Source organism: Taurulus bubalis, assembly GCF_910589615.1.
Source record: "Taurulus bubalis genome assembly, chromosome: 10".
Lineage (NCBI taxonomy): Eukaryota > Metazoa > Chordata > Actinopteri > Perciformes > Cottidae > Taurulus > Taurulus bubalis.
In genome coordinates this window covers 3,077,049-3,100,433 of record NC_136598.1, presented here as the reverse complement: position 1 = coordinate 3,100,433, position 23,385 = coordinate 3,077,049, and the positions used below count along the sequence as shown (strand labels likewise).

The following is a 23,385-nucleotide window of genomic DNA, read 5'->3' as shown; positions in this document are numbered from 1 at the left end:
GAGGCTGACTGAGCGCGTTACGTTAAATAGTGTCTCCTGACGTCGCTGCTCCAGCTCATTAGGCCTTTAAGAAGCCCTTTGACATGCTGTGATTGGGTTTGGCTGGAGCTGCATGGGACATGTGAGATGATGTGTGTGTGTGTGTGTGTGTGTGTGTGTGTGTGTGCGTGTGTGCGTGTGTGTGCGCCTGTTGATTGGCCTTGATTAACAGACTGCCAGGCACTAGAAGCAGAGCTAGGGCATTTGTAATGTAGCATCTTGAGCTGGTTATTTCCAATCATTCCACAGGAGGCCGTGTGTGTGTGTGTGTGAGAGAGAGAGAGAGAGAGAGAGAGGAAAAAAGAAATGTGATGAATATGAGAATGCACAGTAAAGAAACAAGGCATTTTTTTTTCTTGGAAAGAAAGGTGTTTTCGTTTTGTAAACACGGTCTTCTGGTTGTCTGCTGAACGCCTAGTCGGCAGTTTAAAGTGAGTGGCAGAGGAAGTGAGGTTTTATTTAATTCAAACTGAGCTACGTTGAGAATTAACATGTGCAAAGCTGTAAAAAATGAATAAAAAGAGCCGCTGAGCACTGCAAAATGAATTATGGATAACATGTTTTACCAGCATTCACAGTGTAATTCTCTGCCGTCTGCCAATACTTCCTGCGAAGGCTCCTGATGCGCGTATTTATCTGTTCTGTTCCACTGCAAATCTATGAAAAGGAGATTTCTCTGACCTTGCTGTCCAGGGAACATCCAGTCCTGAAAAGACTTTTAATAATCCTGCATTTCTGTGTGTTTGCAGCCAAGCTGAGCAGCCAGGATTCATACAACAACTTCACCAATAACAACATGGGGAACCCGCGGCTGTCCCCGCTGCCCAGCCTCACGATGGTGCTGCCGCTGGCTCAGATCAAGCAGCCCATGACCCTGGGCACCATCACCAAGCGCTCCGGGTAGGTAGCGCACACACACACACACACACACACACTCACACACACACTCACACTCCGAATTCCAGCTCGAACTGATATTTCACCCCCAAAATGAACTACTGACGAGAAGGTTGTTTCTATTTCGTGCCGCCGCGGTGAGCGGGGAATCAAAACGACAAAGACAATTCTTAATGAATTTAAGTATAAAATATGAATATGAAATAATAATGATCCCATCACAGAATCCATGTTACAGCACTGGTTTCCTCTGTGGTGTTCCTACAGTCTCTTATGTTGAGCATTTTTAGTCTTTAATACACTGTAGTGTACCTGTAAGCAGAGATACGGATACTTTTCAAGTGCTTATTTATTGTCTTTGTCAATGATTATAACAGTTAACGAATGATTGACAACACAGTATAATCATGTTATACTGTCATCATTCAACAGGCACAATTGTATATTTATATTAAACAATTGTGACTGATATATATACTATACTATAGTATATATATATATATATACATATATATATATATACACACATATACATATACATATGTATATATATATGTGTATATATATGTACATATATATATATATATATATATATATATATATATTATACTTTATACTACTTATAATTATACTATACTTATATTTGCTTAAAAATATTTAAAATACTTTAATAACTGCTTACAAATGATAGGTATACAATGTTCTCTTATTTCTGTTGTATGAAAATACATGAGAAAGAAGAGCTGAAACCAAAAAGAGAAAGAGGAACATTTTACTTTGTTTTATCTCCGTCTGCAGGATGTTGCTTCTATATTTTAGTTTCTCTGACAGTGCTATTAAAAGTAACTTTTATATTTTCATATATATAATGATTAATTAGAATCATCTTTTCCTCATTGTGGTCATTTTCAGGAGGAACTCCCTTTTGTAAAATAATCCAGGTCCAATGCACCACAGAGTCTTCACCCTAAAGCCTTAAGCAGTGTAAAAGGGTTATTGGCACCCTCACTAACTCTACTATATTTACAGTTTGGCCGCTGTTGAGGGAAATTTAAATCACACTGTATTACATCCCTAACTTCAGTCTGTGATTCGCTGTCTTTTTCCATTAATCACATTGTGAAAACACTGTATTGTGTCAACAGTGGCCCTGTCGAGGCCAGAGCTTTTCCCCTCTCATCCAGCTGATGCTCATGGACTTCTTTTGTCTCAGGCCACCACTTCTTTGCATAGGGTAATGAAGCAGAACACACATGCGGACTTGGTCTGTGGGCTGTTTGGAAAGCAGATCAAACACATCATGCATATCAAGAATAGAAATAAAACCCTAAAATCATACTCAAGTCCTATTCAATGCAGTGTAACCCTGCTAGCTTCCCCTATTAAACGTATTAAAAGTACCAGAGCGCCGCTCTCGTGCACCTCTGTCCTCCGTCTTTTTCTTTTTTCTTCTTTTTTTCCTGGATCTTCGCCATGCATTGAAATTATGTAGTTTTAAGACCTTCGGCAAGTACAGGCCTTTGCTAAGTGCATTTACATACGGTACAGGTGGCTCCACAAATATGGAGACATTTTAATATTTTCATTTAAATGTAATTTTCATGCAATGTTTGAATGGTAAATGCCATAATGAATCCAACAGATGGCTGTGATATTTGATAAGTGAGCTTTCAGGATGAAAATAGGGACCTGATCCTCAGCGTGGACCATCAGGCCATTTCCCAAATCATTAAGGCGACTTGCAAAGTTCATTGGGTTTATGAGACGTAATTTTGCTTATGGGCCACTGCGGTGTCGAGCTTCAGTGTATTTATGATGACCGCCTGACGCTGGTGGTTTGCATTTGGTTCAGCAGCTGTCATGTTCATCGTCATACAATGTCGGTGGGTGTTTAATATGTCCGAATTCACCTTCGGATCGCTTGTGTTCATTTATAAATATCAGTTGTTATGCTCGGGAAAAAAATGGTCAGTTTATTTTTTCAATGTGAAAGCTGGAGTGTTGCTTTTGTTTTTTTATCTGGGTTTTTATTTTTTTATTGTCTCCATTTGATACTAAAATCTTATCTATGCTTTTTCTGTTGAGTCAATTGTAAGTACTAATACACAATAATTGTATGATTATTGATGTAAATGAGTTGGCAGTATAAGCTGTGTAGTTTCACAACCTCCATGTTTGGTGGCGAGCAGTAATACGTAATTAATTCATATTATTTTATTTTTATGCTGCCAAGTGCCTATTTGATATGTATCTATTTAATTATTACGGTACTGTGAAATATGGGGCAGGGTATTGTTTACTTCATTGTTTACAGGGTACCTTTTGATACTAGTGACAAATATGTACCAAATACCAAAACTATTCGATACAAAACGATATAATACACACACACAATGTGAATGGAAAACAATGTTTATTGTTTTGGTATCGAATTGTTAGTATCATATTGTCACTAGTATCAAAAGGTTCTTTATATATATATTATTCTGAAATTGGCAGATACATTTTTCTTAAATCAGGAACTATCTGATCAAATATTAATTAGCTGACCAGACATTTGGAGTCCATTACTTTGTGTCACACAAACATTTTGGTTTCTTAGTTCATAATCTTCTTCCTGATGTTTTTGAGACTATTAGTGCAGCTGGAGAAAGACAGGAAAGAGGGAAGAGAGAGAGCGGATGACGCGCAGCAAAGGTCCGCGGGCCGGAATCGATCGCTCTACAGGGTGAGCTAGAGGTCGCCCCCAAAACAGAAATATAATAAATATCAGCAGCTGTATGCCAGATGGATCTCTCTACAGGCTGCTGCCAGACTGTTGCGTGCTGTTTACAACAGGGCTCCTCAAAGCTTTCAATAAATAACAAATTATTATCTACTTCGATGGATCGTCACTTCAGTTTCAGGTAGTGATGAAAAGGAAGACAGTCCTTAACTGTTTTTACTGCCAACAAATTCAATGAAAAGACCAAAACCAACAGTGTGTTAATCTCCCTCAATACTTTCTCTCCCACAGTCTGTCTGTGACACTCTGGTTCCTCCTGAAGATTTACATCAGGGAGGTAGAATATACACTAGAAACACCTCTCAGGGTAACACCGTGGCCTGACCACAGAATGACCAAGAAGGACAAATAATGAACACAATACCAAGTGAACACTGTCCAGCATCTTCCATGAAGGCAGCATTGATGTGGGACTGGGTAAAATAATCTACTGTGAGTGAGTTGTTGGGGATGAAGGTTCAACACTGGGGCTCATTGGTGTGTTTGTATTCATTTTTGGAGAATAACCTACCTTTGGCTAAGCCACGCCCCTGCTTCTACTCCGTCACGCTGTCAGCGCTACGTCACCATGGGGCCCACACTGTCACTAACTGCACTCACTGGATCAATATTATCTAATTGATTTCAAAGAGATGCTGACACAATGGTCCACAATCAGCTTTTAAAGGATATATCCATTCATATTGCGTCTTTTCATGGAATCTTTTGACAATATGAACAATAAATGGTATAGCCAGCTTCATCCTAAAACTTAAAACTCCTTTCTCTGCGAAATAATTCTGCAAATACGGCACATTTTCCGCCCGTGATACCTGGTCAAACCCCTCAAAGCCCAGGCCCGGTATGGGCCAGAGGAGGCGTCAGTATTAATGCATCAGGACATGCAGCTGTGCGGTCTGCTCCTGTGTGCACACGGCTGCACCAATACACCAAAAAACACACGCGCACACACACACACACACTGAGTGAAGCAACAGGTTTGGCCCCTAGAGTGGGGGGTGATATCATATGCTTTCACGCTATACTTGCACAGGAGTACCCAGGCACCATCTGTCTGTCTGTGCAGCAGGCCCCCTCTCTCTTTTTGCGCGTGTGTGTGTGTGTGTGTGTGTGTGTGTGTGTGTGTGTGTGTGTGTGATAGAGAGAGGAGCGTCCGGCAGCTGTATTTACACCTGTATGGGCAGATCCCTGTTGGCAGGACAGCAGAGGAACACACCAGCTGCTTAACCTACATTCCCTACCAGGCTGTCTTTGTGTGCACTGTGCCGTGTGACACACACACACGCACACACACACACACACACACACACACACACACACACACACACACACACACACACACACACACACACACACACACAGCCACGTTGATGAGGCTTTTAGCCCCTTTGTGTGGCCGGGCTCACTGGGAGGATACCGTCATAGGCCCCAGCATGCCTACAGACCACTAATGTGCAAAATGCTGCCGTTTTATCACATTTTTAACATCAAAGTAAACCTCAACAAGTTCATGCAGAGCCCCCTCCTCGTTTCGTTTAGATTTGGGTGTTCTCCCCCCTGTCGAAGGGAGGTAGAGTCGGATGTGGCTCTGCATCCGTCTGATACCCCCACCCCCCCTTTAGACCAGGCCAGGTCAGGGAGTGGAGGAACACAGCCAAGCTTCTGCGAGTCCTCAAATCTGCTCCTAGGAGGCTCCTGAACGAGGAGACGAGCGTCGGCTCTGACTCGGCCTCTGGTTCCCCGTCAGCCAAGTTCAGGAGAAGGTCGGCCTCCGTTGAATTAAATCCCAAAGAAGAAAAAGACATTAGGTCAGAAAAAAAAAAAAATCAAAAGATTCTCTCTCTCTCTCGGTGAAATGTCATCGTCGGAACTTAATCTGTGAAAAAGATTAAGAATGAATTATTCAAACAGTCAGCGCCAAGGAAAGTCTGCTTGTCCCCCCAGTCAGAGTACTGTGAGGATTTAACTTGTCAGAATGCCTGAGAGTGATACATTTGGGATTTGTAGGCAGACAAACGAGTGCACACTTATCCCGTCTACACACTGTCTGACTTTAATACAGACCAATGAAAATCCAAATGGAAAGATTGTCACACACTAAACACAACACACCACCCGGAGAGCAAATCCTTCTTGTGGCATTTTCGAACAAATGCGGACGTAGTGCAGGCGAGGAAACGAGAAAGACGACAGCCAGCGACTAGATGAGACCATGTGACCCGCTGCAGATGTGCCCTCAGATTACTGTAATACCTATGTATGTATGTATGTATGCATGTATGTACGCTATTGTCTTCCACCGCCCCGCTGAGGGCACAGATAGAAAGGGGCTTTAAGAACGCCCAACATCACATGGCAGCAAGACTAAACCGTTTGCACAAATCACCTCACTTCCCTCCCGTTTTAATGGCCCAGGCGGAGCGGCTATTAGGGCCAACGGGTTAAGAGATGAATGTGTGAACGATTATTCTGTGGGAGTGGGGTCGTCGCCCTCACAGGTTGATTATGCTCCCCCCCCCCCCCCCCCGACTCTCTCTCCTTCGTCTTTCTCTGCCTCTCCTCGGTAACACACCTACTCCCACGGCCCTTTCACGCCACTGACCCATGTTTAACTCATGTTTCCAAACATGCCACTGACCTGTGTGGGATTCTTCTCCATCAAATCTGATGGATCAGGCACTGCATCACATAACTGGGCAGCTGTTTTCTGCTCCGTGGTAACAAAAAGAAGAAAGAACTGTTAACTGCCAGCTCAACATGGTGCACAGTTTATTCTAAGCAGTGTGCAATTTTGTACGCATTTTAATACGAAAATATGTGTTTTGGGGTAATTATTCCAGCCTGGTCCTATACAACTAAATGTGTTTAAAAGTGTCGATTTAAACGTTTTTATTTTAATTGATAAAATTCAGTCAGTAAAGTCAGTCTTTAATTTCCTAACTGAAGATTGGCTCGCTTTTGGAGCCAGCCTCAAGTGGCCGTTAGAAGAACTGCGTCTTTTGGCTTCATTTCGGCTGCCTTTAGCTCTCACCTTGACCTAATCGAACTAAGTAACTGCGACCAATCCAGACCTGAGGCTCAAGCCCAACACGCTTGAGATGAGACAAGACTTCTCCAGCGGACACATGAGCCTCGACGGCCCGGGGTAGAAGGGTTCAACAATGTTTTTTAGAGCCACAAAGTCCTTTACTGTGGGAAAGCAGCATTCGTGTTCAGGTTACCGTTTTTGAATGTTGTAGTTATATTATGTCCTCTACTAATACTGATGAGACTTCTAATTTTGAATTTTGTTCAATCGGGCACCATCATCCTACTGTGAAATGCAAATTTTGCTGAATGCTTAATAAATTACTGGTACGCAACTATTGCTATGTGGCTTTTATCCCCAGCTTTTATTTGTATGTGGATATGTGGCCACAGTGGACATTGCTTTAAAGGAGGAATGTGAAATAACAGTGACTGTTTCAGAGGAGTTCTATGTGCCGGAATGCTCCCGGTATTGTTTTGAATTGGGTATTTAGTTTTTCTTCAAATACTGCCATTAACTCCCATCACTCCGTTAGCCACCAACAATAAATCCCACCAACAATAAATCCCACCAACAATAAATTCCACCAACAATAAGTTCCAAGGAAGTAGGAGGGAGAAATTCAAAGTGGCATCTTGTTAACCCCAAAGCCTACTTGGCCTCTGCTACCCCCATGGAGAGCTCACCCCATTCGTCCATCACTCTCCCATTGGAGTCCATCCATTTACCCAGCTGGAGCCACAGAGTGGGGGCTCAGCTGGTTCGATAGGCTCAGCGGAGGGTAGACGGTGGAGACTCTTTGATAAGTGGCAGATTACCAGGGGCCTCCATTACACCAACCAACATGTTCATTTCTCAACTTGCGCTCCAGGAGTAAGACATTCCAGGACAAATTGTTGCTCCCCGTCTCCCAGAGGAACATTTCTCTACACATCCATGTACCAAGACTAATTGAAGACTGTGTGCTATCGTTAGGAGGGCCCGGGCGGATGCGGCGAAAGCGATAAAATAAAGAAGTGCTGCAGAGTGCTTTGGTTGGCCGGAGATTCTGTTTTTCATGACTGGGGGAGGTTGGCTGGCGGGGACAGAGTTCAGTCTCATCGGACCTTTATTGCTGTAGGGAAAAGGCTTATTTACTGTAAACTGTTTACGGAGCTCTGTCACTATCTCTGGACATGCAGAATAAACACAGGAACACACTCCCACTCCTAATGTCTTGTAAACATTAGAAACACGCACAGACTGACAGATAGACCGAAATATACCCTGAAAAAGACACACTCTAGATGACTCCTGCACACCCACCCACACACACACACACACACGCGCACGCACACACACACACACTGTGTACTTGTTAACATAATCACAGTGAACACACATTGGCCCACACACATTCAAAAGACAATGCATGGCCGTAAATACACACTCTTACTAAAAAAAGAAGCTGCATGCAAACACACAACTCCTTGTCCTAACAATGCCTGAGTGCTGTTAGTTTTATTGGTGTTCCCAGTTGTTATGGAAATTGGATAAACTCCTCATACTTAAACTTTCTCAATCTCAACAATCAGAACCGTTTCCCATCGTTTTCCTGTATCGTATTTACACGGTTGGATTCAGACCTACATGTCTCTGCACATGTACCCAATCCCTTTAAAGTTAAGGGGGAGAAGAAGAAAAAAACATGACAGATGTCCGAAGGAAAAAGCAAGAAACAAAGTCTGTGGACATGCTGCATCTGCCAAATATATGCTATCACACTTTACGGAGCAGCTTGAGCAGATGAATCATCAAGCCATCCCGCAGGTTTTCAAATCCATCTTAGCGCACGGACATTCTGCTTCCTGCCTCGAATGTGTTGTGCACTTAAACAGACACGTCAAAAAGTATGTAATGTGAAAAGTGTGTTTGCTCAAGTGTGCTAGTTTAATAATGGTTTTTCCGTCTATCTCTGAACCCCACCCCCTTCACCCTCCCCCTCTCATGAAGACCCTACCTCTTTGGGGCGGGATGTTTTGCCATTAAAACTCCATGGTGAGTTTTGCTCTTCCCCTCCTCGTCTCCCTCGGCCGCATGCAACTGTATCCCCTCCGCAGCACACCGCCTCTGCTACCTCTCATTTGTCTCCTGGTGTATCCTCAACACATTCTGCTGTCCACGGTGCACAAATCCCAAAAAAGGAGTGTTTGTTATTTTATCATCTTTTTATGCCTTTTTTTTTTGCAAATCCTTTAATTATTTTTCTGTGTATGTTGAACTTTTGGATTAGGGTGATTCAACATGTTGTATTAAAGCCACTATGGTACTAAAGCGAACAAAGGATTTATGGTTTCACATTTTAACACCTGGTCTTTTAAGAATGTAGCAAACATAAAAGGTGTGTATTATAGGTGGTGCCATAGCACTTCTTGCCTGTTGCCATGTGGTTTTTCTGTTTGTCTTTTTCTTTCTCTCCGTGATGTTTTTCCAAGAATAACGCCTTTGTGTAGAACACGTTGTTCACATTTCTTTTTTGACCGCCAAGAAACATTTCTCCGTTGGATGTGTGTTTGCACGCAGCAATTGTTCCTTGGCAAATTTTGGTAATAGTGTCAACCGTGTCTTATGTTAGTGTAGATATGTGAGGTATGTGTAACCCTCTCTCGCAAAGGACTGAAGGTTTTCTGTTTTGTTCATTTAACTAAATCATGTCATTTAAAACCTCGCTAATCTTTTTTTTTAGCATAGTAACGATGGATCAAATCGCAATGTGTCATGAGAAAGAGGTCACTCAAAGCGGGGGAATTATCACCAAGGTTTTATCGTCTTTCGGCTTGTGGTTTTGCTTATGTTATATTACGGCCCACGACTTTGTTTTCATCCACGCTCACAGCTCTCATCACCTGGTTTCAGCCACAGACCCCAACTGTGTTCAGCGGAAAAAAACACAGATTAACTGGAATGAAAAAGCTAACATCCCAAATATTAAGAAATGGCTTGCTTATTTGGACTAAGCCAAACAAGCTAGCCTGATTTCAGACCTCTCTGCCCACTTATCCAATATTTTTCATCAATTTACAAAAAATAATCAGAGCATGGGAGGCAGGACTAAGAATGGATAAGTCACATTAACTAAAAACTGGCCCCATAAAGGTTATTAGCACAAATAACTTTGAACTATCATGAAACAGTCTCAATTTAATAATGATACCTTTATGAACTACATAAGTAAAACAAGGCCATCAGTGAGAGGCTTGTATTATTCTGTATAGTTAGACTTTAATGCTTGTCATTGGGACAAAATCCTGCAGGTTCACCAGAAAGTCCTTCAGCTCAGACCCCAGCCCTCTGCGGAGAGACCAGGATCCGGCTTCTCCTCCTCTTCCGGCCAGGAGAATGATTTAATACGATTTTAAGGCTAATAATCAGGAAATTGCTCCTTTCACCCTTCAATTTTGAGTTCAACTTCATCTTTTAATGCCCTTCGCTGAGATTGAAACGTTAGAGGACACAGCATCTTCCCATCTTTGTCTTGCAGGAGGGCTGAGGCCAAGTCTCTGTTCACCGCCCTCTCGTGAAATCAGATGCTTACAAGCTTTTAAAAGAAGCCCCATTATGATAGAGTCACTTATGGAGAGATGATTGAGTGGCTCAGTGAAGTGAACTTTTCCCTTCCCGGCTCCCAGCTCTCCACCTCCTCCCTGTTGACTCCATTCACTTTAGAAAATGAATAGCATGTGGTGCCTTCCCCAAGTCTTGGGTTTCGTCTTTTGTTGTGGGCAGTCACTCATACTTTTTAATTGAAGCTTTTTTTTTTTTCGGTCTTCATCCACCTCCCGCTTAATCTGGGCCCTTAGTGATTTCAGAGCGTATACTTTTCAAAGGTACACATCATTAGCATCGGCATCTCGACCCTCGCAATAACCGTCTTCCGCTAAAATGTGAGCTTGTTAGACCTATATTGTTTCTCTAATAGTGTATGAGCAATGACAGTCCATTTGCCAATATCTGCTTACCCAGAGTTCAGCCCTCGTTTTATTTCCTCTTCCAGGGAACCGTGGACTGAATCGCGCCGTCTCGGATTTCCATTTCATGTTCTCAGCGTTGCATTTTAAACAATTGAATTTGTGGTGTGAGACTCCAACCGTCTGACCAAATGTTGTATTATTATGTTTAAATATTTATTGCAAAGACTTTTTAATAACCGTACATATCTATGATGATAGACATCATAGAGTTTAAGGAGTACAGGTAAAAGAAAATAGTCCTAGTTTTCACGGTGATGGCCACTCTCCAATGTTCCCTGAGTCTCCCCAGTGGTTGTCATTAGTGCTGTGTGTTCGACACAGCCCCAAGGCTGCCTCTTTTCCAAGGGCTGTTGTAAAATAATAAATGTGACGTTGAAGGATGTGTCCTCCGCATGACTGCCCTCTCTCTCTTTTCCTCCCTCTGTCCCGGTTGCAGTCCTAATGCCGGCTCATTTTCTAATTTAAATGAACCATATTGCCCAGAATCGGTGCAGCAGCCGCGCAGCTCTTTTATCACTGGATAGTCGGCTCAAGTGAGCGCTATCATATTTGTTTACTGCGAGGGGCTGGAAAATAAATGGAAGCTGCCACCGGACTTCCATCCCCCCTCGGAGGCGCCTCGCGTTAGCCCCGGTAGTAATGCAAAGGGACTTTGATGGTTGATGTCGCAGATTGAATTATGCCCTTGAGGAAAAGCTATTAGCTCAGTCAAGAGTTCTCATTTGTTAAATTAAAAGTGGAAATGACATGAGTAGTCTTCAGTGGATTAAAGTTGCAAAGAAAATGGATTCCTGTCCCTCCTAAAGGGCAATCGTACAAAACCAAATCTTGTGTTGGGAGAACAAAAAAAAGATTTTCCGTTAGTTTAGTGCCCCCCCCCACCTTTCCCCAAATTCCCTTTTTGTATATTTTTGTTACATAATTTATTGATATTGGGTTACTTATTTTCATGAGTTTAGTGCCAGTCGTCAACCCCCACCCATCAATGGTCCCTTCCAATTTTTTTTTGCTGCCCTACATAGGGAGGGCCGAATTAGGCCCCTTCCTGCCGGAGCTGAGCCTCTCTTTGGTACGGGCAGAAACCTCAACACTTTTAAGCCACTTCAAGTGAGATCAAGAGGAAAAGGATGATTTAAAACACAGATGAATAAACTGAAGTGGTCGCTGCACCCAGAGGAGATGAGAACCGAGCTGTGATCTCTGGTCCTGTTGGCAGACTCGGCGCTGGCTGAGGCCTCTTCAAAGACGCCCAGATCCAACTCACCAGACACGAGACCCCAGTGGGGAGCCAGTATTATTGCCTGCTATCACAGACTTATAAGCATACAAATTGGTGTGTGTGTCTGTGAATATCTTTATACGTGTATGTACTTTGTTACAGTATATATACATAGAGGTGTGTGAGGTCAGGCTACTCAAATGGCTCCAAATAATAATCAGTGCTGTGGTCCTTTATGCTGATTTGTCGTTCTTCCCTTAAGAATACCATTTCAGATTTAAACAATGTTTTTCCTTGATTTATTATTCAACTTCCATTTACGTCCAAAGTCAACATGACGACTACGAGGAGGTTAGAATATCTTCCAGTACACAGTGTAAGTCGCTCTGCGGTGTATTCGTCGGCCTCAAGCTCTCACCCTCGAAAACCAACCCCAGCCTGCTCTGAAATAGGATTTGTGTTTCCTGGGTTATTGAAACCAGTGAACCAGAGGGATTTTTTTTGAGGGTTTAACATGTTTTCCAGCAATGGGAGAGATGGAACCCAAGTATTTTTCGGCAATTAAACACCTCACCAAAAAAGAACTTTGCAGGACCACACAGCCAAAGTCGGGAATACTGTTCCTTCTCTTGAGAACAAAAAAAAGATCAAAAGTTATATGGTGTGTTGTGACCAACACATCCCTTGTTTCCCCTATTCCCTAACCATTTAACATTCTTACAGACATTTTCACTTTAATGGATCACAGTTCTTTTTTTTCCATTTATTTTCCATTGTATTTTCCTTTTGATTTGCCATAGGCCAGGATTGTTGAGACTGAGAGGCAGAAAAAAGGGGTCATCTTCTTTAGGGAAAAGCTTCAGGAGTGGAAACACTCCCCCATAGCTAGCAGACAGTTCACTGGACCTGTTTGTTAAACGCTTTATCTTCTGAATGCACTGACAAACGAATAGGCCCGAGGAAGAGAAGGCAAGGGCACTCTGGAGTTAGCCAACGCAATATCCTGAATGTGACTTTATCTCCCCCTCCATCTTCCTCTCACAGACTGGGCTTACTGTGGATATTTGGTTATTCAGCCTTCTCCCCTTGACCCAGCACTAATAAATACAAGCTACGTAACTTGTATAGAGGCCTTTCTTATGACTACCTTCCCCGCTTCCTATTTCCTGATCCCTCTTTCACATGGTGTTGGCCAAACAAAGACTTCAACATCTCCTTGCATCCAGGGAGTAATTTATGAGGTGTTGACAGTCTGAAGGAAAGACAGAAAGAGAGTTTTACCAGCAGAAGCTCAGTGAGTTGGACTATTGGACACAACATCTACAACAACAAGCAATCCTGTTGAACTGCAGTCCTCCCGACCCTGTATTGCATTGTTTATTTAGTTTGACCCTCAGCTTTAATGGTCGCTATGGATTTATTTTTGTCCAGTGGCAACCAGCTTCAGCAGGCTGTTCACCTTTCACAATGGAAGGTTGTTTAGTCAATGTCAGAGCGTTCTCTACATGCCAACCTGCGCCTCCTATGGGTCAGATAGAGAAGGACGCATAGCCAACACGTATGTCAATGATTTCAACAACCAGCTTTTCTATTTAAATTATTTAGCAGCAAAGACAAAACATAACCGATCTGCTTTTTTCTCCTCATAGGACAAATTCCATTCTTTCATATCCTTCCATTCTGTAAACCGCGGATGCCGTTTGGTGTCATTGACGCGAGCCTTTCCCAGCATCCCACACACTAAAAGCAGCTGTGGAATAAGATCTAGCTATAGAGCAGTACTAACACTCATTTTTCTTTTGTTTTTGAATTAAACAACCATTATTATTTTAAAAGGCTTTGAACTTTTCCATATTCTCTAAATAAAAAGAGTAGATTCAGAAAACAGCAGTTCACTAATCATTTTCCTAAAGGAGCATGACTTGATCCTACTACTAATAAAAGCCTATAGCCTAGACGCTGGGTTCCCACATCCAGACCTCCAGGCAGGAAGGGCCTGCACATTTTCCAGTTCTCTGTGCTCGAGCACCTAAACCAGCTGACGCTCGTGCACTGATTCACCAGTAAGGGCTGCTGAGTTGCATCAGGTGTGTTCATGACATGTATAACAAAGGCATATTATTTCAACAACTTCAAAGACTGGTAAATATTTTCTGCTTAAGTGCAATAATTGAGAAATGTCTGCTTTCTACTTGAAGGGCAAGCATACTTTCTCGTGAACTAATTAATTTCCCAGTGCTTACAGTGATCAGTTTAAGCCAACTTTTGGCTGGCAAGTTGTGCCAAACATTTAATCGATAAATTACACCACCCCCCGTTCTCAGTCCATCCCGCGTGTCGGCCCTTCAGGATGCTCCCCACGTCATTTTTACGTTCATGTGGCCGAGACAAAAATGCGTAGGTTCTGTGCCTCAGATGTATAATGTCTCGGGAAACCCCTGAACAAAGTGGAAAAAAGTGCAGCTCTGCACCAATTTACTCCTTTTTTAGTGAGTGTAGACAGCGGCGAGTGTGTTGCTTCCACACCAGTGTGGTTACCAAAGGTCAAGGTTAAGCATCCCTCTGGGAGTGTGTGACACCACCATGAGTCTTCAAGCCTTTAGCCCACCTAATGCCTGAGCTCCTGTGACCATGTTTTACTGTCCAGGTTGGTTATAAGGCCGGACAATAATACCAGACCTGGCTACTGTTCTCTGATCACTACCATATGGGGAGCTGAAAACCCGTTCTGTGTCCGTTTCCTCTCATAGTCCTGACGTGCTAAATAATCCCATAACTCCCAATAAACTCTCTCCTGTGGCCAGCACAAAGCAATTCCACCAGTAGAGGCAGCTTGGACACTGCTGTTGTGAGGTGCATGTCCCATTAAGTGATAAATACATTCTTTATTTATTTAAAATATAATTTAGATCAGTGGTTCTCAACTGGTCTGCTCCGGGACCCATCATGACCCCTGAATGACGAGCCGCGACCCAAATCGAGGAACATTCTCAACTTCTCAAATCTATTGAATGAAAAGATGGTGCAGTTTTAACCTAAGATAGGATATGTATCCCAACACAAAAACAACGTTAATAATGAACCAAAACGAGCAGCTGGTGGCGATGATAGAGAGCGAACTATTCCCTTTTACACTCAATTAGCTGCATTTGAATTAAAAACCAAAAAGTCCAACAACTAAACAGTAGTTTCTAAAAGACTCAAATGACCTAACTTTAACTGAGAATACACACTCACTGAATCTATGACACACACTTTACTATGGAAAAAGACACGGTCTTGAGGAGCAGCTTTTCCATAAATTCAAAATAAATTAAACAAAAAGTGCAATTCAAAAGGATTCACATATACAAAATTAACTTTTCTTGTGACTTTTCTTCTCCTCACGACCCCACCAGAGTGTTTTCCTGTCATGCAGGCAGCGCCATCAGTTGTGAATGTTGTATTCAGTAGGCTGTTTAATTTAATTATCCCAAAAACCCAGCGTCTCCACATATCAGGATGGTTTGACCCAACCTGGCACACGCTGCTGAAAACATGGAGGACAAGCGCAAAACAAGTTGAAACCAGAGCCAACAAAAAAACAACATTAAAAAAAGTCCCTTCAAAATAAAACCACAAGATGAAAAAAATTTAATAATATATATATTTTTTTCCAGGCAAAGACCCACTGAAAACGGGGCCGCGACCCACGAGTTGAGAATGACTGATTTAGATCATGTGCATTCAGTAGGAATTATCCTTTCGGTTAGTATGGGTATGAAAACTTTCGCAATTTTAACAAAATCGACTCGTGTTTAAAAAGTTTTATAGGTGTACTGGTCCCTCCCATATACAGTAGAGGAGCAGGAGTGTCATTGAAGGCGTATACATGACTTGCAAGTTTCTCAAAATAGTAAAGCAAAAAGAGAGTTATACCCACTGTATACTTTTTAAGCCCCAATTTAAAAAATATATAAAAATAATCCTCACCTAACATAACACCATCATGCAACACAAATCATTCACCCCTGTCCCACCAGCTGGCAGGAGGATTGTAACCTTCTGGGCCTCAAGTCCCCCCTAGGGGGGAGAAGTCCTTCTGGAGGCCTTAGTGAAAAAAAAAATATATATTTTAAAAGAAATCACTTTTATAACATATTTTCATCATAACTATGAACATCCAGCATGATATGAGCAAGATTTCTCCAAAAATGCCTCCTCGAGCGGTCACAGAGTTTTTCAAACTGTATGGTTCAGGGCCTTAACAACATCCCACATACTAATAAGACACCTTTTGGGGAAAGATTAGGACCAAAAGAATCGGCATCTGCAAGACAAATCACAATAAAACAAAGCATTGGGGCGTTACGAAGGAGTTTCAGTCAAAAAACTGTCGTCCGGTTAAAAAATGTACTTGATCTAGTGAAACGTTACGGCCACCGCGCGAAAGTGACGTTGAGGTCACGGGGTTCATGTAATTACATAAACTTAACAGTAAGTTTATTTTTTTCTGAGCCGATAGAACTCTTTCCACACGGCTTAACTGTATTTCAGCAATTTAAATGAAGTTAATCAACGTTGTGGTATCCTTTAGGTAACGTCACTTGACTTATTCTTCTCTTTTCTTCTCCGATAAAGGGGCGCCGCAGGGCTTGGGGCTAAAAAATACTGAAAATGACCAGTGATGATGAACCGGTAGTGAACAAGCTGTGGCAACAGTGAGACCAGTTTAGCTGGCCCACCTGTACACATTGTAACAGTGGGAGACACATTCTGTTTCTTTTTGGTTGCACACCTTCAGTGTTTTCTCTTTAAACCCTCTGAATTACATTTGAGAGTATAGTTCTATCTATTCAGTGCACGTTAGCAATAGCACCGTAACAAAACAGTACCCAGCCCCATTGGTGTGGGCATTACAACGTAGCAGCTACAGGATCAAATACAAACCAGGAAGATCCGTCTGAAGCTTTATGTAACACAAAGAAACCGCTGGCGTTAATAGTTTTTAAGCCTGTGCAGTAAAACACTGAAATATGACAGTAACAACATTACGGTGTCTCTTACGTCTCATCACCGATGGGGTAAACAACGTCATAAGGCCAAAGCTACATGCTGCATGCTACATGCTATAGTCCACCTGGAGTTGGTGCAATTTGGGCTCGCCAAGCCAATCAATAGTTTTGCCCTGAATGGCCACTGCCCGAGCTGAATGAGGAAGGCTATTCAACTATTTTGCCACAGTGCCATTATTGCTGGGAATGTACCCTCCAATGCATCGATTAAATAAAAAAGGCCTTTTGCCGTCTTCTACTTGGACACCCTGTCTCATGCACCCTGTCCTTTTCAGACAGGAAGTTACCGAGAATGGGGGCTAAATTGTGTATCTAGATAATTGAGCAGCATTTAGTTTTTTGATATATTTCATAAATCAACATTCGTGTCAGAGCTAAATATATTTCCAAATAAGGTGAATGTTTAATTTGTTTTAATCTCCCCTGCTTAGCCCTTGCATGCAGAGATGTCACTGTTTAATTTTCATATACATGCCTCCAACGTTTTATACTGTCTCTTCTTCTAAATCAGATTATTGTTATCAATCATGGAACAAACACTTACAGATATTGGTCTCAAAGGTGCTACATATTTCATATAATTCACATTTTGTGCCCCCAGTTTTGGAGGGAAAAGTTTTGTCTTGTAGTTTATGGGAAATGCAGTCTTAATTCTGACACAACGGCCATTTGGTGACAGGATTTAAACCGCTGAATCACAAGTCATTTGGGTTGACTATATTAGAGCGTCCTAACATCACACAGAGCACCTTTGAGAGACAGACTCTGCAGTACAGCTTTTAACTCAACGTTGTTCTCTTTTCCCTCCTGAAGCAAAGCGAAGCCGGCGCCTCAGATCTCCCCGAGCAAGTCCAGTGGAGGAGAGTTCTGTGTGGCCGCCATCTTTGCCTCGTCTCGCTCCTGGTTCATCACCAACCCGACCATGAAAAGAGAGAAAGGTTAGACTTGGATGCTTTTTGTATTTTTCTAGAAGCAATTGATCTCATGCAAGAACATTTTGGATTCGTATCTATTTCTCTCCCTCTCTCTTTGTACGTTGAGCCCGTTCTAGTATGCGATGTCAGATTCAGCAAACACGCCTAATTTATGATAACTGATTAAACGATCGGTGTAAACATGATGAATGTCACCTGTGCGTAAATGAGCAGGCATTAATGAGAATTGTAAATTACAGTAATTAACGCCCCAATAATACCATAATAGGCTATATTAGTCCTCTATTGAAGTCCTGCTTTCAGAGGTTCATAGGAAGGAATGTTTTAATAGCGTCAGCAGCTGAATAAAGTGTTTTTTTTAGCACAAGACTCTTACGACAGGTCTGCCAACCCGTAAATTGAGAATATGAGTGCGGCAAGTTCCCCTAAATTACTCTCACACGTCGCTGAAGAACGAATCTGTTGTACGAGTGGTTCTTGCACGAGGCCCAATACCCTGGCCATGTCCAAACACATCTCCTCAAAAGTGAATACCAAATTTCCCGTGGAGACAACATGTTGACGAATGTTCAACTGTCTGCATTGTCTCCCTTATTATTAGTAATGCATGTTTTAATAATCATTTTAAGTACCAGCTGAAGCAGTATTATTTTATCACGGTCTTGTTTCACATCCTCCTCACAGATCAGGCCAGGCAGTCCGTGGTCGACTCACTCTACATCCTCAGTTGCTATGGTAACTTAGTGGAGCATGTCCTGGAGCCACGGCCAATTAGCACTGCTCAAAAGATTAGCGATGACACACCTTTGGAGCTCAGCACCTGTCCAAGGGCCTGCTGGACTCTGGCCAGGTAACACTTTGTCGACCACTTTCATCTTGAAAAGGTGCCTCTGATGCAGAGTGTCACGGTTTATTTGTCTTCTGGAGCAGGACTCCCCAGTGGAACGAGCTGCAGCCGCCCTTCAACTCCAACCACCCCTTGGTGTTGGCCTCCGACCTGGTGCAGTACTACCAGTACCTTCTGGCTGGTAAGCACTAAGCACGTTCATGTGTTCACTGGTTTACACAAACACGCCTATTTACAGTATCAAGTTGCGGCCAGATGGAATGCAAAGTAACATGTCAATGCTGTATATATGCTGTATATGTTTCTATATATATATATGCATATATATATATATATGTATATATATATATACATATATATAATACATAATAAGTCAGTGGGACCAATACAAATCAATGCAGATTCTCTTTAGGCAGCTCAAATGGAAGTGGCTGTGTTTCAGGTGTCGGCTCATTGTGATTTTGATAAAGAAGGAAACATTATGATCAGAATAAATTTGGATTAGTCTTCATACCGTATGACAACGCTGTTAAAACGATTACTCGAAACTGCACATACATATACTCTTTTTTTTTTAAAATGTAAACCCACAGTGACAGAGCAGTAACCTCATGTTTTATTTGGCGGTTGTGTCGGCTCTCTCCGCTTTGGACAAATTTCCAGCAGGCTGAGATACGATGGACCAATTTACAAGCGTTTATCTAACGTGGGCAGTGTTTGAGATGATGATGATGCGATGCTATATTCAAAATCAGTTGACACTGATGTGTAATTTTATGTTTTAACCACTATCGAGTAGCCTGACATCGCCAGACCAAATCACCAAAGCTCTGTGCATGTGTCTTTGCTCCAGTCCAGAGGCCTCTTGGCTTAGCCGTCCTTTGATGACGCCCCTTGAGGTCTGGCGATGTCATGCTAGTGTGCTGCTACTTGCGACAAATCAGAAGTGGGGTCACTGAAAGTCAGATTAGAATCACAAAGTCTTCCCCAGTTTTCACAGATATTGTCAAATTTCTCTTCAAACAAAAATGTAATCAGAATGAGTTGAAAGATACTAGCATCACAAAAAAAAGAAGTAAGATCATCCTGAAGAATATGATGGCGTGTTAAAAGAAGTATGGACAGTGTAGAAAGAAAAGTTTTCATTTTCCATAGATCAACCACACCATTTTCCTCTGCTTTTAATTTCATGCTGAATTTCTGACATTATTCTCATTGATTTATATGTTTTATTGACTATTAACCTCTTAACCTGCTGCCATCCCGCAGGCATCCTTTACTGTACATTCTATTGTTCACTGTGCCCTGTTTGGTGCGAGTGCCATATGTTTCCGGAAACCTACGATTCTTGTGATTCCAGCTATGCAACCCGTTTCAAGATCGGACCACCACAGCAGCTACAAACAAGACTTTTGTCAGACAACAACAAACAAACAAACGATAGCAAAATCCAGGCAACTCACCGTTGACGCCACATATTGATCCATAAATCCATAACATTCAAACAACAACGGCGTTGTTACGTCGTAAAAATCCAACCTTTACAATGAAACGTCACTTGAACCAATAGGAGCTTCATGTCCCGACTGACAGGCTACATTACCCAACCAGAAGCTACGTTGAAGAACAGAGTCAACCTCTGTCTCCTTACGTGGATCAAGCCTGTCACGTCGTAGGGCTCAGATGACAGGCGTTTCGTACAGCCAATGAAATTGCCTAAAAAACGAATAGCAGGAAGAGGTGGGACAGGTAATCCCAACAGCCTTCAATTTGATGAGAAGAGACCGCTGCTGATAGAGCTTCAGTTTGGCCTTGAATTAGCATGAAAATGCATTTATACTTCATTTTCTCTGTGTCAGCAATACTGGTAGTAAATATGAATAGTACCTCTATAAGTTTGCAAGACTATAAGCCTTTTTAATAGGTATAATATATATATATCATGAATATTTTCAGTCTCAAAATGGAAAAAAGCCTAGACATTTCATGTGTAAAATATTCATTTTCTGTGATATTGTTATCTGCTTTTTACTTAGACTAGATAAGGCTTCAGGCTATTGTCCCATTGTGTTTCCCAGTCCATAAGTCCCATTTATAGTCATCTACAGGCATCTATTTACAAAGAAATGTTCAGGCGGAAATAAAAACCTTATACTTTAGTGTGTTCAGACGTATATAACTCAGTGTCAGCAGCACTTAAAGTAATTCTGACTATTGAGGGGGAAAAGCTTCAGAGTGTTACCTTTCAAAAGAGACCAAGACCATGTATTCACTCCAAATAGTTCAAGTACAGCTTCCAATTTACTTTGGGTATACCTGGATAGGCGTTTTTCGTCAAATTTTACAGGAACGCTAAGAGTACTAAAATGTTATTCTAAGATTCAACTTTTTTCTTTTCATCCTAATATACCATTTTTAAATCAACTCGTATTATTATTAGTAGTATTAATTGCAAAAAATATAAATTTTCTTCAAAGGGGAGTTTTGAAGCAATTGTTTTTATATTTTTCTGTACTGCGTGTGCTATGTTGTTTGTTACACATGCGCATCCAAATATCTCTGACAGGTCTGTATGTTTTGGTTGCACAAGCTAGCGCAGCCATGTTCTTTCCTGTATGTACTGTATGCACCATTAGTCAAGGGGCTGACCCCTATTCCCTGCTGATGTTTCCATGTTGACTGTTTTGGAAGCCGACTAGTCCTCAGCCTCTTATTGGTGCCACATGTTGAGAAGAGACTTCTCCAGTCAGCAGCCATAACATGTCCTTTCTCAAAAAAAACTTCGGCGAAGGATACTTCCGCCATTTCTACCATTCCATATCTTCTGAGCCCTGTCAGAAGTCCTTCCTGTTCTTCCGGTCGGTGCTTCACCTTGAATCCTTCATTTGCCGGCCACACTCCACGCCGGCCTCGGGGGGAGCTCGCACAGTGCTTTAAGATGCCACACTCAGACCAATTAGCTGACACCCTAAACTCTCTCTAATTCAATAACAAGTACAGAGCAGTGAGCACTTTAGGTTGCCCTCTGAAAGGCCAATTCGCAAAAAAGCGCAGAGTGCACTCGGATGGCCACACAAGGAATCAATCCACCCCCTGGAACAGGCTGGCGTTTTGAGCTCACTCCATAATTATAAACACACAAAATCTGTAATTAGCTCATGCGGCAGCTCCAGGGCAAGTGGTAGCCGTGTTTACCCTAATCCCTCTCCTCATCTCCGTTGACTTCTGCAGTGCTCCAGGTCTAACTGGTAGGATATTTTCTCAAATTAGTGCTAATGGTCTCTCCTAGTGTCAGCGCGATGAGGACACGTTGGAGTGACGGGCATGCGCGTCAGCGTACTCCACCATTCTCTCTGCCAGCATGGGCAGTGGAACTGGCTGCATAATGAGAGGGATTCATTGCATTAACATTTACATCCAATTAGCAATAGCCAGATAACACTGCCGCGTCTCTTCATTATTCCCCAAACCAACCAAGTGTGAACCAATGCGAGGTCATGACGCTATAAACATAATTGTTCAGCCCTCCACCCACTTTGTGCGCTGCTGCCATTTCCCCTCCGGGGCAGCGTCCCAGACACCACCAATGCCGGCCGGGTTGCTCTTGGAGTGCAACCTTCCACTCCTGCGCTTTTCACCCGAGCACAAACTCTCCACATCTCTGTCTCAGCATGCGTCCCCTCGCCAGCCCTCTCCTCTGCCGCTTCCTCCAGGGCTTGGCAGCAAAACGGAGGAGTGATCCAGGAGAAAGAGTCGATTTGACCTTAGGATAAATTACAGCACAGCCATACGCCCCTTGTCCCGTTGCCTCTCGCTGAGCGTCTGCATCATGCGGGCGGAACTGAAAAGACACACACAGTCCTTACATGCAGAACACGTTGTGCTATCTCGGTCTGATTTACATCGGCAGGACAAGAACCACAAGAGGGAACAAGTAGCGAGAGAGGAAATGAGACCAGAAGGTTTTTACCATTAGACAAGAAACAGAAGCACTGGGGCGCCACGGGAGCTCCCATCGTAGAGCAGGCGTCCCATGCACCAAGGCTGCATGTCACCCTTTCTCTCCAACCTTTCATGAATATCACGATCAAATGAAGGCCAAAAATAAGTAATCTTTGAGAAACAGAAGTACTGAAAACGTCAAAGAATCTAGATAAATATCCCCCGTAGCTAGTCGGCTAACTAAAAAAGGTGACACAAGGCAGAGAGGTGGCAGCGCTTGATTGGCAGGCCATGGTTTCTGGTCTCGTGGCTCTATATTGGATGACCCAGGCTGATTAAAAATGCAGTATGCAGGGAAAGGAGTAGGAAGGGTAGAGGAAGGGCCGGGGTCAGGCCAGACCGGAGCCTCCAGGACGGGATGATAAAAGGCAGCAGTGGCGCCACTTCATGGTCACTATCTCCACCTGTCCATCTGTAGCAGCTACTGGCAGCACTCAGCCTCGCAGAGGACAGCAGCGTGCAGCGCTGCCCGGGAGAGATAAGGAAGAAGGAGACACACATTATAAAGTACACTCGCAAACAGAGGAGATGCGGTAGTGTGATCTGGCTTCATAAAAGCAGTCTGGAGC

General features: G+C 42.7%; 1 protein-coding gene across 2 annotated transcripts in view; it reads left to right on the top strand.

Moving 5' to 3' along the window:
- The window catches only part of bcas3 (BCAS3 microtubule associated cell migration factor), a gene marked incomplete at both ends in the record, with an annotated part of 311,433 nt that overhangs the window by 84,632 nt on the left and 203,416 nt on the right, over positions 1-23,385 (top strand). Inside the window, 5 exons of one of the 2 annotated variants that reach the window (XM_079225409.1) lie at positions 789-939; positions 8,742-8,786; positions 17,846-17,970; positions 18,652-18,817; positions 18,898-18,995. In XM_079225409.1, the coding sequence (XP_079081535.1) occupies positions 789-939; positions 8,742-8,786; positions 17,846-17,970; positions 18,652-18,817; positions 18,898-18,995 (585 nt within the window). The remainder of the gene's footprint in view (positions 1-788; positions 940-8,741; positions 8,787-17,845; positions 17,971-18,651; positions 18,818-18,897; positions 18,996-23,385) is intronic. The other variant, XM_079225410.1, reaches the window with a different exon arrangement.